Raw genomic sequence first — 15,234 nt, 5'->3', positions numbered from 1 at the left:
TGTAATGAGATGCTGTGACAATATACGAGAGACATTGTCTAGCATTATCAGAAAAGTTGGATGGCAGCTCTACTTCCACCTCCTGAGCCCACGTTTCAATAGCCTCTGCAGCCCATGTTGCTGCAATAGTAGGCCAATGCACAGCACCTGCTATGGTGTAAATCGCTTTTAAACAACCCTCCACACACTTATCAGAGAAGTGACGGTAGTTACAGGCAGAGCTGAGGACACCACCAGCCACGCCACTTGCGAATCCACTGGCGGGGGTGTTTCCCAATTTTTACTTAGCTCCGCAGCAAGGGGATAGCGAGCCAGCATCTTCTTGTGAGGTGTGAATTTCTTTCCTGGATTTTCCCAGGATTCCTGATGTATTTCAACTAAATGGTCAGAATGAGGTAAAACTTGTTTAACAACCTTCTGACGTTTAAAGCTGTCCGGTTTCTTAGAGGTAGCATCAGGCTCTGGGTCATCAGTAATTTGAAGAATTAGCCTGATAGCCTCCAATAAGTCAAGAACATCCACCTGAGAGACCGATTCCCCATCAGAATTATCTGGATCAGTGTCTGTGGGGTCAGTATATACACCTTCTTCATCAGACGAGGTGTCTGGGACGTGGGTGGATTGTGAGGAAGTAATGGCCCACTTAGGCGGGCAAGGGTTAGACATCTGTTTAGTCAGTGATTGGTTCAATTGCTGCAACTGAGCGGACAGTTGATCTGCCCAAGGCGGATTAACCGCAGGGACCATAAGCGGTTGTACCGGCACAGGAGGTCTCATAGGGGGCGTAAGTCTAGTTACCAGCATACTTAATAACGTGGAGAAAGTAACTCAAGGTGGTTCATTATGAACCCCTGTTGCTATAGTTCCACTAGGGGGTAGGGAAACCCCAGAACCTGAACCCTCTGCTGCTACGTTTTCCTCTAATAGGTCTGCAGCGTCCCCACCACGCAATGTGGGATCAGCCCCAGCTCCGTTGCCCCTTGTAGCTGACATGTCTGAAAGCTCAATTCACGGGCAACCCAGTACAATATCAGCAGCCTAATACCTTATCAAGAACCCCCTGTGCAGTGTATGAGCACAAACAGAGAATTCAAGAGGCATATGGTGACTGAAAATCACAGAGAAAAATACACAGAATGTATATCCTGTGAAAGACCTATATTAAACAATAACCCTGACGCACTTAGCTCCCTCAGGGTACAGAATATAGGGATAGCAATCTGAGTGAGATACACGAAATGAGTCACATGTACAATGCAGAAATTATGACATGCAATAAAACTGCACTGGACTAGCAATACAAACTAATACTAAGTACAGCTATTTAATCAATATATATATCAATGCACAGTAAAGACTGGATGTATATTACAGGGTACTTGTACTAAATAACCCTGACTAAATGCACTATTTCTTAACTAGCACTGCCAGCAGACATGTAGAATGCATAAGTGTCCTGTAAAATGCACAGCGCTGACATGCAGGCGGCTTTACAGAGGAGGATTTGCCCAAACAGTCCCAGGATCAGCTCAGCTTGAGGTAATGGCGCCCTAATGCTGACAGGGAGTGAGGGAGAGAGAGATGCAGCTCCAGGGCGGGAACATTTACTCTAAATGGCGCCTTGGGGCTGGGGGAGGGGCTACAGGTCAAAGCCTTATCCCATTGCTGGGCTTCACCACCGGGTACTGTGGGCTATGTAACAAACGTTTTTTAGTAAAACCGACCTGTGCCCTTGACCTGGTGGTCTAGTGGGGTTCATGTACTACTACAGTGTCCATGCCAGCGCGATCGGCCCGCCTCCCACCGGCCACGCCGGATCGCGATTTCCAGCGGGTCCCGCCTGGGGGACCCTCTTACCTCCTCCCAAAGTGCGGCCACGCGATCCTGGAGAGCTGCGGCGGAGTGTGTGACTGACTGAAGCAAACTGGAGCCTCCGCTGCAAGTACCTGGCAACCAGGGCGCGGGAATATACAGCCCCGCTGGGGGAGGTGATGGAGCTGCAGCAGGAGATGTCTGACTGACATCTAACACATACAGTGTCTCTGCTGCAGCCCTTGAAGTCTTCAGATTTCACTTAAAAAAGCTCTTCTTAGGGCTGCTGGAGCGGGGTTATAGATGAGGCGGCGCTATGCATTCTGGAAACAGTCAAAGCTTTTACGAAAACAAAATGTGTCAGGATGGTCCTAACTGGCGCTAAGCTGCTAGGATGTAACAGATTTCAGAATAAATGTCACCACATTTAGATCAAGAAATAGAAAACCAGCAATTTGAAACACTGTCATACACCACAAGCGCTAAAATGAGATATCACCATAACGTCCCTTTTAGGCTGAGTGACGGATCCTTTCCTCTCAGATGTATCTCCCATTCAGGTCAACAAACCATAGGATTCCCAGGTGTGGATATCATAAAAAAGATAAAATAACAAAAACAACCAATGTGTAGTACGTAATATCAAAACCTATTGATATTCATATGATGCCTTTAGATGATTAAAGTGAATTCAGAGCGTACCCCACTCACACTAAAAGTGGAAGTATAAAACACATCAAGGTTTCTTTTATGGAGGTAACCTTCATTTATTCATATAGCAGCCGATGTATCAGAAATGGGGTCACACTCAAACTCAAGAGTAAATTGTGATAGTTCCCTGAAGCGGGCAGGAGATGCGTACCCCAACACTCACACTCTATAAGTTGGCTGTAAACACATAAAGGTATCTTTCTTTACTTCAAGGGTAATCCAAAAATTGCGTACCACAACTCACAATTTGGAGAACTGTATGACTCCTATCGAGGTATCTTTCAATTTTCATATGAGGATGACGACTGGAAATTTCTAGTGTAGTCTCCCGGCGTAAGTCATAAAGAAATAGAAACAGACCAATGTGTAACAAGTCCTTTTAGTATTGAGTGTGATATAAACAATATCTCCAACAGATTTTCAGCCCACATCTGGGCCTTTATCAAGATATATCTTGATAAAGGCCCAGATGTGGGCTGAAACGCGTCGATTAACAGGAGTGTGAGTAGCTATTTTATCCGGACTTTTTTAATATTGTATTTTGCTTCCCAATTTTTTTAATTTTTTTGCAAGAGTTTACCATCTCTCTTTGCCGTTTCTATTTATTATTTTTTTCATCCATCTTATGTACCATTATGCATGGTTATCCATGCATGTATTTTACTTGCATGTATTGTTAAATAAAATCTGTAACCCCATTTTTACCTATTTTGGTATGAGCATTGCTATTTTCCTTTTTTTTGGGGTTTACGGAAAAATACATGATTTAAATACATAAGCTGCTTCGGCCACCTGAAGCCTAAAGATACCTTGATAGGAGTCCTCTAACACATCAAACTGTGAGTTGGGGTACGCAACATTGAATTATCATCCATTACTCTGGGAGAAATAAAAGATACCTTTATGAGTTTACCACCCACCTCTAGAGTGTGAGTGTCGGGGTACGCATTAGCGGTCTACCTTTTGAAGTTTGTTTGAATCCCGTGCATATTCAACCATAAAGAAACCGTTATATACTTAAAGTGCTTGACATATGTGTGAGTGGGGTACGCCCTAAATCCATCTAAAAATCTGTTGGAGATATTGTTTATATCACACTCAATACTAAAAGGACTTGTTACACATTGGTCTGTTTCTATTTCTTTATGACTTACGCCGGGAGACTACACTAGAAATTTCCAGTCGTCATCCTCATATGAAAATTGAAAGATACCTTGATAGGAGTCATACAGTTCTCCAAATTGTGAGTTGTGGTACGCGATTTTTGGATTACCCTTGAAGTAGAGAAAGATACCTTTATGTGTTTACAGCCAACTTATAGAGTGTGAGTGTTGGGGTACGCATCTCCTGCCCGCTTCAGGGAACTATCACAATTTACTCTTGAGTTTGAGTGTGACCCCATTTCTGATACATAGGCTGCTATATGAATAAATGAAGGTTACCTCCATAAAAGAAACCTTGATGTGTTTTATACTTCCACTTTTAGTGTGAGTGGGGTACGCTCTGAATTCACTTTAATCATCTAAAGGCATCATATGAATATCAATAGGTTTTGATATTACGTACTACACATTGGTTGTTTTTGTTATTTTATCTTTTTTATGATATCCACACCTGGGAATCCTATGGTTTGTTGACCTGAATGGGAGATACATCTGAGAGGAAAGGATCCGTCACTCAGCCTAAAAGGGACGTTATGGTGATATCTCATTTTAGCGCTTGTGGTGTATGACAGTGTTTCAAATTGCTGGTTTTCTAGTCAAAGCTTTTAGTCTGTTGGTGCCTCGGATCAAGATCCTACTCTATACCCCAATGTTATTTGTTATTCCCTGTGTAACCTAGTGTACCCCGCTGCAGAAATTTAAAAAAAAAATTGAAAAATAAAAAGATATATATATATATATATATATATTCAGCGGAACTCAATTTTGACTGGAGTTCAGTAGTTATACTTCATTATACATTTACATTGATTAAATAAGTAAATAAATAGGCAGATTATGAATAATTAAAAAGAGCTTTTTTGAAAAAAAAAAAAAAAAAAAAAAAGGGGATAATCCAATTAAGTTAAAATATACATGTACTCTAATTAGTTTTCAGGAGCATATCAGAGCTAAATAGATTTCATTAAGAATCTCTGTACACACTAAACTCTCTATGTGGAAATCTACTGAAAGCCACAGTATTGAAAGCCAATCACATTTTAATGGATGATTTTAAAGGAGTCAGGAGACCGCCAGTCACTATACCGACACCAGAATACCACCCGGGTAAAACACCAACAGTCAGCATGCCAACTGACAGGGACTATTCTCACTCGTGGGTGTCCACGACACCCATAGAGCGGGACTAGAACCTGTGGCGAGCGCATCGAGCCACCAAGGGGCTGCGTTGTGCTCCCCCCCCCACCCGCCAGCAACCTAACCTCTGGGATCCCAGCATTGGTATGGTGACCAGCGGTGTCCCAACCGCCGGTCACACATACCCAAGCCATTTTAAATTATGTCATGGAGAGCAACTTTTCTATATTATGTATTGTTATTTTCGTTTTGTACCATTTCAGATTAGCTGTGTTTTATTTCCTGTTAGCGCAATTTCTGAATGCAACCATTAAACAGAAAACTGCAACCCAGCTCACGCACGCATTACTGTGAGATTTAGCTCTTTTAAGCATAAAGAACTGTGTAATTTCAGTTGTTAGAGATTATAGAAAATTACATGAGGATTAAAGAGCACCTCACAGTGAGCCTCTATGGTGTTTCTCGTGTCCGCTTGCCGTCACCTGGGGACTAGAACGTACAATGGAGAAATATTGTCTAACATAGAGAAATCACTGAACTGTTCACCTTTCAGACTGTGGGATCGATGTGATACTTCTCAAGCTCCGAGTATCATAATTTGAATGAATACTTATCCCATCTTCTCCACTTCTTTTCTGTTTGCCAACCCTTTTTTCAAGACTACAAAAACAATGCAACCCTCAGAAATCAATCAGTGACATCTTAAACTCTATTACAATCTTACCAGTACCAAGCAGAAATATCCATTTGGCTTATATTGTACTCTATATAAAATGGTTTTCTATCCATAAAGGCATTTTTTTTTCAAGGGCTGCATATGTGTCACCTAATTTTTTTAAACAGCCGAACACTATATAGAATCTTAGTAATAAGTTAAAAACCGTATTTCACAAAAGATACACAAATCTGTAATAATATATCAACAGGCATTTAAATGTAAGTTAAATAAGTGCTACAAGCTTCAGTATAACCAATCTATAGTTAAAAGAAGGCAGAGGCTCAGCTAGGGGGGGACCTACAGGGCTCGGGAACATCTTGATGGAGGGCATCAGCAGGGAAGCCAGGGAATGGGGGTGAGCGGGAACGGAGGGAGTCAGTATCCCAGGGGCCATGTTATCCAGCAATAGGCTGTGTGGCCCTCTCTCTGCATGACCCCTCTTCCTCCTTACTGACAGCAGCCTCAGTTGGATTCTGTGTTATACTGTGTTCACTAATGCTCTCTGCATTATATGGCGGTCACTGACGTTCTCTGTATTATAATGCAATTGCTGATGCTCTGTGTTTTATATGGTGGTCACTATTATATTCTCTGTATTATATAGTGGCCACTGATATTCTCTGTATTATATGGAAGTTACTGACTCTATGTATAGGGTGGTCACTGATGGTCTTTGTAGTATATGGTGGTCACTAATATTCTCTGCCTTATACGGTGGCCACAGTGAATAGAGCACAATGGAACGTGTAAAAAAGCTGTGGCTGCTACATTGCAACAGTTTGTGAATAGATTCAGGCACTCAGTCGCACACACATATACATGTGTTGCAAATCTACAGCTGTTTGGCGTGATTGCAGCAATGCTGTATGAGGACACATCTGCATTACTGTATCTCAGGGGGAAGGGTCATCAAGCTAAGTCTTTATCTTGGCTGACAGAGAGCCTAGCTTCATCCCTGGAAGAGGGTGACCACATTCTGGTGTAATGCTGGACACAAAACAGTTGTGCAGAGATATTTTGATACATCGACTGGTGCACTTGTTGTTTTTACTATCCCCATTAAAAAAAAACACGTCTGTGCAGATGCAAGTGGGACCCAAAATAGCCAACAACTTTGCAGCACAATCGCCTATAACAGGGTCAGACCAGAAAATTCCATACTGTACCTTGATTTAAATCACACAGACCTTTCCAATGGGGAAAGATGTCAACAATGTGGGCAGACTGCATGTTCCCCTATCTGCTGTCAGTTGTGCTGCTGGCAATATTTGCCAATCTAAAGTGTGCCTGCGGCCTTTGGACTGCCTGCTGCTTATCACTGGTCTAGAGATCACAATCCTGAGATCCATGGTGATTTTTCGGTCTAGTGGTCAGCATTGCTCAATTAATATATTCTTATTCATTAATAAAAGTAAGTAACTGCACTATACTGGCCTTTCCAAAACGAGGGGAAATCAGCATATGTCGCATTCCTAGAAACAGGGGAATCCCATTCAATGCACTTTGTCAGCACAATACTTCCATCCAGAATAGTGATTACTGAACTCCATGTACAGGAAGCCTGATATATCACCTGTTTCTGTCTACAATGAAGTATACTCATATTGAAAGTTATGCTGAGATTTATAGAAATTATATTTATAAAATGATCTTTGGTATGCTGTGTACACCTCCCAATCCGGTACACTGCTTTATCCCACTGCTGGTGGACGTACTGTGATACTGTATGTTTTAGTTTTTGGCCACTATGTCATGTGAATAAATGGTACCTCACCATATGGAATTTTCTTCTTCCTTATGAGAACCTTAAGGAATTCTACAATCCAGTGTGGGGAGAAAGAGAAAACCAGTGGGTGACTGTTTCTACATAGAAAAAAAGTGGAATATACAACTACGTACAGTACTACTGTATTACTCTTAACCATTTAACTGCCACATTTGTTTCTGAAAACTACTCAGAAATTTTCATTTTTTTAATGAATTAGGTGAAGAACATGTATTTAAACTTATCTAAAAACGATTTTTATAAAAAAACCCGGGATTGTAATACCTACCAGTAAATCCCTTTCTCTTAGTCCATAAGGGATACTGGGGTTCACTTAATACGATGGGGGTATAGAAGGGGTTCAAAGGAGCCAGTGCACTTTAAATTTCTGCAGCTGGGTGTGCTGGCTCCTCCTCTCTATGTCCCCTCCCACAGGCTGTAATAAGTAAAATAGTGCCCAAAGGAGAAAGGACATACTTGAGAGAAGGAGCAAAACAACGAGTGGTGAGATTCACACACCAGCACACCATAACATAAAACAACCAGCAACGGCTGGAACAAAACAGCAACAGCTGAAGAGGTAACTTTTGAAAAAGAAAAACCTGCAGAGAAGTCAACACACAGAGGCGGGCGCCCAGTGGGGGTCATTCCGAGTTGTTCGCTCGGTAAAAATCTTCGCATCGCAGCGATTTTCCGCTTAATGCGCATGCGCAATGTCCGCACTGAAACTGCGCCAAGTAAATTTGCTATGCACTTAGGAATTTTACTCCCGGCATTTTCATCGTTCTGGCGATCGTAATGTGATTGACAGGAAATGGGTGTTACTGGGCGGAAACAGGCCGTTTTATGGGTGTGTGGGAAAAAACGCTACCGTTTCCGGAAAAAACGCAGGAGTGGCCGGAGAAACGGGGGAGTGTCTGGGCGAACGCTGGGTGTGTTTGTGACGTCAAACCAGGAACGACAAGCAGTGAAATGATCGCAGATGCCGAGTAAGTCTGGAGCTACTCAGAAACTGCTACGAGGTGTGTAATAGCAATATTGCGAATACATCGTTCGCAATTTTAAGATGCTAAGATTCACTCCCAGTAGGCGGCGGCTTAGCATGAGCAAATCTGCTAAAATCCGCTTGCGAGCGAACAACTCGGAATGACCCCCAGTATCCCTTATGGACTACGAGAAATGGATTTACTGGTAGGTATTAAAATCCCATTTTCTCTGGCATCCATAAGGGATACTAGGGTTCACTTAATACGATGGGGACATCCCAAAGCTTCAAGAACGGGTGGGAACGTGTGGAGACGCCTGCAGTACCGCCTGCCCAAACTAGGTATACTCTTTGGCCAGGGTATCAAACTTGTAGAACTTCATAAAGGTGTTCTTCCCGACCAGGTAGCAGCTCGGCATAGTTGCAAGGCCAAGACTCCATGGGCAGCCACCCAGGAAGACCCCACCGATGTTGTAGAGTGGGCCTTCAGAGACTGTGGAATGGGCAAGGCTGCCGACGCCTAGGCCTGTTGGATAGTCAACCTAATCCAATGAGCAATGGACTGCTTAGAAGCAGGGCAACCCTTTTTCTGTGCATCATACAGCACGAACAAGGAATCCATCTTTCTGATCTGAGCCGTTCTCTTGACATAGATCTTTAAGGCCCTCACGGCATCCAACGACTCCGGAAGAGCAGATGTACCAGAACTTGACGGGACTACAATCGGTTGATTCAAGTGGAATGCAGAGACAACCTTCAGCAGGAACTGCTGTCTAGCCCTGAGCTCAGCTCTGTCTTCGTAAAAGACCAAGTAGGGACTTTTACACGATAGGGCCCCCAACTCTGAGACACGCTTAGCAGAAGCCAGGGCCAGTAACATCACCGTCTTTCACGTGAGGTACTTGTCTTCTACCGTCATCAAAGGTTCAAACCAGGAGGACTGTAGAATTTCCAACACCACATTAAAGTCCCAGGGTGCCGTGGGCGGCACAAATGGAGGTTGTATGGGGAACATTACCTGCAAGAAGGTCTGAACTTCTGGCAACACTGTCTTCTTCTTCTGGAAGAAAATTGAGAGAGATGAAATCTGGACCTTAAGGGAACCCAGACCTAAGCCCTTATCCACCCCAGCCTGCAGGAAACATAAGAGACGTCATAAGTGGAACTCTGCAGGTGAATATGTGCGTTCCTCGCACCAGGAGACATATCTCCTCTAGATATGATGATAGTGTTTTAACGTTACAGGTTTTCTGGCCTGAACCATGGTGGCAATAACCTTCTTGGAAAGGCCTTTGCGAGCTTGGATGCTCTGCTCAACTTCCAAGTCGCCAAACGAAGTCGCTGTAAGTCTGGGTAGATGAACGGTCCGTGTTGCAGAAGATCTTTTCTCAGTGGCAGAGGCCAAGGGTCTGTCACGGACATGTCCAGAAGATCTGCGTACCATGCCCTCCGAGGCCAATCTGGGGCAATCAGAACTGCCTGGACTCTTTGATTCCAGATTCGTTTGAGCACCCTCGGGAGCAACGGAATTGGAGGAAACAGGTAGACCAACCGATAAGGCCAAGGAGACGTCAGCACATCTATTCACTTCGCCTGAGGGTCCCTGGTTCTTCAGCAATACCAGCAACGCTTCTTGTTGAGTCGAGAAGCCATAATGTCTATCTGTGGGCAGCCCCACAAGTCAATGATCTGATGAAACACCAGTTGGTGGAGACCCCACTCTCCCAGGTGGAGATCATGGCAACTGAGGAAGTCCGTTTCCCAGTTGTCCACCCCCGGAATGAAGATGGCGGACATCACTTTTGCGTTTCTTTCTGCCCAGAGGAGTATTTTTTACACCTCTCGCATGCAGGCTCTACTTTTTGTCCCTCCTTGTCGATTTATGTAAGCCACTGCCGTGGCGTTGTCCGACTGAACTTGGATCGCCCGATCCCTGAGTAGAGGAGAGGCATGAAGCAGAGCATTGTAGATCGCCCGAAGTTCTAGTACATTGATTGGAAGAAGGGCTTTGTGGGTTGACCATCTGCCCTGGAACTGAGCCCTTTGGGTGACAGCTCCCCATCCTCTCAGACTCGCATCTGTCGTAAGGAGGATCCAATCCTGAATCCCAAAACTGCGACCTTCCAGTAGGTTGGAGGACTGTAGCCACCACAGGAGGGAGATCCTGGCCTAAGGCGACAGCCGAATTATCCAGTGCATTTGAAGATGTGATACGGACTACTTGCTCAGGAGATCCAATTGAAAAGTTATGGCATGGAATCTGCCATATTGAATGGCTTTGTAGGAGGCTACCATCTTTCCCAACAACTTTATGCAAAGATGAATGGATATCTGAGTAGGCCGTAGGACTAGTCATACCATCTCCTGAAGTGTTTTTGCTTTATCCTCTGAAAAGAACACTTTCTTGGCCACAGTATCCAGCCACATTCCCAGGAACAGGAGCCGCTGGGTTGGCTCCAAGTGGGACCTCTGGAAATTGAGGATCCACCCATGGTGTGACAGAAGTTGGATAGTGCGATCCATATGGAGCAATAAAAGCTCCCTGGATCTTGCCTTTATCAAGAGATTGTCCAGATAAGGGACAATATTGACCCCCTGGACCCAGAGTTGGAACATCATCTCCACCATCACCTTGGTGAATACCCTTGGGGCTGTGGATATGCCGAAGGGTAGGGCCTGGAACTTGCAGTGATAGTTCAGCAGGGCAAACCGCAGGTAAGCCTGGTGAGGCAGCCAAATGGGGATATGGAGATAAGCGTCCTTTATATCCAGAGAGACCAGGAACTCCCGTTCCTCCAGGCCCGCAATCACTGCTCTCAAGGATTCCATCTTGAACTTGGAAACCCTGAGGTAAGGGTTCAAGGATTTCAGATTCAGAATGGGCGGTACCGAACCGTCCGGTTTCGGCACCACAAATGGATTGGAGTAGTAGCCCTCCCCCTGTTGTGGCAGCGGTACTGGAACAATGACCTTGCCTGTTGCAGCGTAACCCGTATATCCTCCAAAGCTGGTAGGCCTGATTTAAAAAATCGTTGGAGAGGAGCGCTGTCGAACTCCAGCTTGTAGCCCTGGGAAATGAGGTCCCTTACCCAGGTATCCTGGCAGGATCTGTCCCAGATGCAGTTGAAGTAGCACAGACGAGCTCCCACCTCAAGGTCCCCTCGGTGGGGAGGCACCATCATGATGAGGATTTTTTGGAAGCTGCACTGTTGCTTGGTTCCTGTGAAACCGCAGCAGCTGGTTTTCTTGACTTACCTCTGGTGCCTCGTGCCGTACTGGAGGCACGAGGCACCAGAGGCTCTTGATCTGAACCTGGTGGTCCAAAAGGACTGGTTGGACGGCCCCGAGTAGGAACGCCAAGCCGGTGGGGCCCCTGAGGGAAGAAACGTGGATTTCCCTGGAGTGACATTAGAAATCCATGTATCTAACTCAACCCCGAAGAGCCAGTCTCCTGAGAAAGGGAGAGACTCCACACTGCGCTTGGAATCTGCGTCTGCAATCTACTGACGCAGCCACAAAGCTCTGTGTTCCGACACTGGCATGGTTGTAGTCCTAGCATTAATAGTGCCTATTTATTGAGAGAGTCAAACAACACGCGTGCAGTGTTTTGGATGTGTTTGAGGAGGGTCACCATAGTGATCAGGAGCATATCCCCCCGCAAGGCCCTCTTGAAGTTGAGTCGCCCAGGAATGGATGGGATGAGACATCCAGCAACCCAGGTCTTTGTGATACGCCAGCCGCTGTGTAAATAGACTTTAGAGCCAAAGATCGGTACAAACCATAAAAAAAGGTACTGTAGCTGCTAAAAAGGTACAGTTGGAGGGTATGTGAGTGGAGTTTGGGTATGTGTGTGTAGTCTCTATTTTCCTGTCCCCAGGGTCTTTGAGCTGAAAAGACCCAGGGGCCGGCAGTACCACCTTCTTAGAGAGGCTGGAGGCTGAGACATCAACGGTTGGGGGTTCTTCCCAATGTTTCCTACCTTCCAGTGTAAATGGGAAAGAGCGCTAAAACTTCCTTGTAACCTTATATCTTTTATCAGGAGTTTTTCCGGCTTGTTTAAAAACCTCATCTAGTTCCATAGAATCAGGGAAAGTTATGTTAAGCTTCTTCAACGCTAGGAAAAACGACTGCGGTGCAGCAGCGTCTTCCAAAGGGATTTTTAATACATCCCTGATAGCAAGAATGAGGGGCTCAATACCCTGTGCAGACCTATATCAGGTTCTCCTACCCCTGCTTCTGAATATCCTCATCAGATTCTGAGAGCAGGCAGCCCACGTTTAAGAGGACCTGAACCAGTGAGGGGGGCTGTCTTTCATCAGCCTTAGCAGCCAGGTCTGCAACAGCCTGTTGCAGTTGTTGTGTTGTCTGTTTATTAGCATTGAGCTGAGATGACATGTCTGCCATCATAGTCTTTATGGCATCGAGCCAGGATGGCTCCTGACCCTCCCCCCCAGTCTCCACACTATAGAAACTTGGGAAGACTGACTGCATTGGGAACCAGTGGTAGAAGGGGAGAATCTGCTAAGACAAACCTTGCACACTGCGTGTTTGACCATAATTACAATAACAACACACACACACACACACACACACACACACACACACCAATACAATAACAAGCCTGCGCTTACTGCGTGTGAGATGGAGACCGTGGGCATAATTCAGAGTTGATCGCAGCAGCAAATTTGTTAGCAGTTGGGCAAAACCATGTGCACTGCAGGGGAGGCAGATATAACATGTGCAGAGAGAGTTAGATTTGGGTGGGGTGTGTTCAAACTGAAATCTAAATTGCAGTGTAAAAATAAAGCAGCCAGTATTTACCCTGCACAGAAACAAAATAACCCCCCCAAATCTAACTCTCTCTGCAAATGTTATAACTTGCATAACTGCAGTGCACATGGTTTTGCCCAACTGCGATCAACTCTGAATTACCCCCCTAGAGTCAGAGGAGGACAGCACACCCCAGCCTTGCAGACTTAGGAAATCTGCAGGCTGAATATAGTTTTATCCCAGTAAAAAACGGATTACTTGTCCTATTCAGGACATTCGATTGTGTACAATAATGGCTCTCCCCCTTGTAATACACCCCTGTACCAGTTTCCTGTGTATCCCGGAGTATCTGGAGGAGTTGTCTGTCCTTCCTGCAGCAGCGCTGGTCAGAGGAAGGCGCCAAAATGCTGCTGGTACCGCTCATAGGAAGCTCCAAACCCTGTTATGGTGCCGGAGCTACAGAGAATATTTATACTGCCAAAGTCTCCCTATCATGTGCAAACATCACGGAGGCTACTAGTTTGCACTACCGCTGCCAGTGTGCACAGGGGGGCTATAGTGGGTTCCCCCGTGGTGGGTCCCGTATGCTGCCCCCACGTGTTTCTGCACAAAGAACCAGGGGACCCCCACAGCGGGGCCTCCGGTTTGTACTCACCACTGATTTCACCTTCAGGCTTTGTTAGGGGTGTGCTGCATGCTGCGATTGCGACCACCAAGGCGCAGTGCCCCGCGGAACTAACAACCTCTCAGGAAGGTGGTCCTGCAGCGGGGAAGCGGCTCTGACACCTTAGAGAGGCCGGTGACCGCCCCCCCCCCAAAAAAAACTCCCACGGTGCAGGTATAAGGTTGCCCAGACAGTATACCCAAAATAATAAAGTTTAAAAGAAACTGAAAAAAATCCTCTGGAGCTCCCAGAGTGTGCATCCTCTCCTGAGGGCACTTTTTTCTAAACTGCCTGTGGGAGGGGGCATAGAGGGGAGGAGCCAGCACACCAAGTTGAAGAAATGTAAAGTGCACTGGCTCCTTTGGACCCCTTCTATACCCCTTCATATTAAGTGAATCCCAGTATCCCTTATGGATGCCAGAGAAAAAGGTGTGTTTGTTTTTTTTTGTTTGTTTTTTATTGAAAAATGTGAATAAAAACATTTAAAAAACATTTTTTATTTTTTTTAAAATAAAATATTTATTAACAGTTTGTTATATCGCGCAGCAAATTCCATAACACTTTACAATTGGAAACAACAGTGATAAAACAAAACTGGGTAATAGCAGATTGTCATAGAGGTAGGAAGATGTTTGAATTTTTTTTTCTTCAAAACATTGGAACTCGGATCATTACCACTGAAACATCGGGAACACCGCCACCATCGCGACGTTGATTTTCAAAGCGGCTGCTCATCTGAGGTACACAATGGGGGGGTTTAATTTACATTTCCCAAGAAGCTGCTGATGTCTGCAGCCGCTGGGTGGGGGGGTCCTGTTGTGCTGATCGATAAACAGTTATCGGCAGCAGGGCAGGGGAAGGGTGCAGGCAAGCAGAGGGTTCGGAAGGTCCCTCTGGAAGCAGCCACTTTGGGAAGATTCTCTTCCTGCAGCTACCCACACTGTGCATCTGATACACAGTGCCTGGTGTGGTTGAAAACGAGGAGACTATGGGGTATATGCAATTGCGGTCGAATTACCGAAATTGGCGAAAAACTGGGCTTTTTCGCCAAAAAAAAAAAATCGTCAATGCAATTCAGTACTTTCCGTCAAAAAAACGGACTTTCAAAATTCGACTTTTTGAAATTCAACTTTTGTCAAATTCGACTTTTCTGCAATGATACAAGTGCTACAATTCGACCAAAGTATATTCAATTGAAGTTTGGAAATTCGACTACAGTGCTTTTAGACAGTAAATTCGTCATTTTCAATCCGCCACACTTTGGTGGGTGAAACTAATAAAAAAAATTTAAAACATGTTTTTTTTGGTGTTTTTTTTATTGGTAATAGCATATCTATTTATATTAGAAGGGATTAGGTACTTGGTTTGTCTTTTTTGGAGGCACAAGTATTTTTTATATATTTTTAAAAATAATATTTTATTTTTTTTAGATGGAATGGTAAAATCCCGGTAAAAAATGGCGTGGGGTCCCCCCTCCAAATCATAACCAGCCTCGGGCTCTTCGAGCCG

The 15,234-nt window shown here is 44.8% G+C and overlaps 1 protein-coding gene across 4 annotated transcripts in view; it reads right to left on the bottom strand.

Moving 5' to 3' along the window:
* Window positions 1–15,234, bottom strand: part of SYTL5 (synaptotagmin like 5) — a 513,325-nt gene that overhangs the window by 193,309 nt on the left and 304,782 nt on the right. For 3 of the 4 annotated variants that reach the window (XM_063955564.1, XM_063955566.1, XM_063955565.1), the window contains one exon: window positions 5,370–5,483. The exons of the other annotated variant lie outside the window; for it this stretch is intronic. In XM_063955564.1, the coding sequence (XP_063811634.1) occupies window positions 5,370–5,483 (114 nt within the window). The remainder of the gene's footprint in view (window positions 1–5,369; window positions 5,484–15,234) is intronic. 4 annotated transcript variants of the gene reach the window in all.

This window comes from Pseudophryne corroboree, chromosome 2 (assembly GCF_028390025.1).
Source record: "Pseudophryne corroboree isolate aPseCor3 chromosome 2, aPseCor3.hap2, whole genome shotgun sequence".
Classification (NCBI taxonomy): domain Eukaryota; kingdom Metazoa; phylum Chordata; class Amphibia; order Anura; family Myobatrachidae; genus Pseudophryne; species Pseudophryne corroboree.
This window is presented reverse-complemented; position numbering and strand designations above follow the sequence as displayed.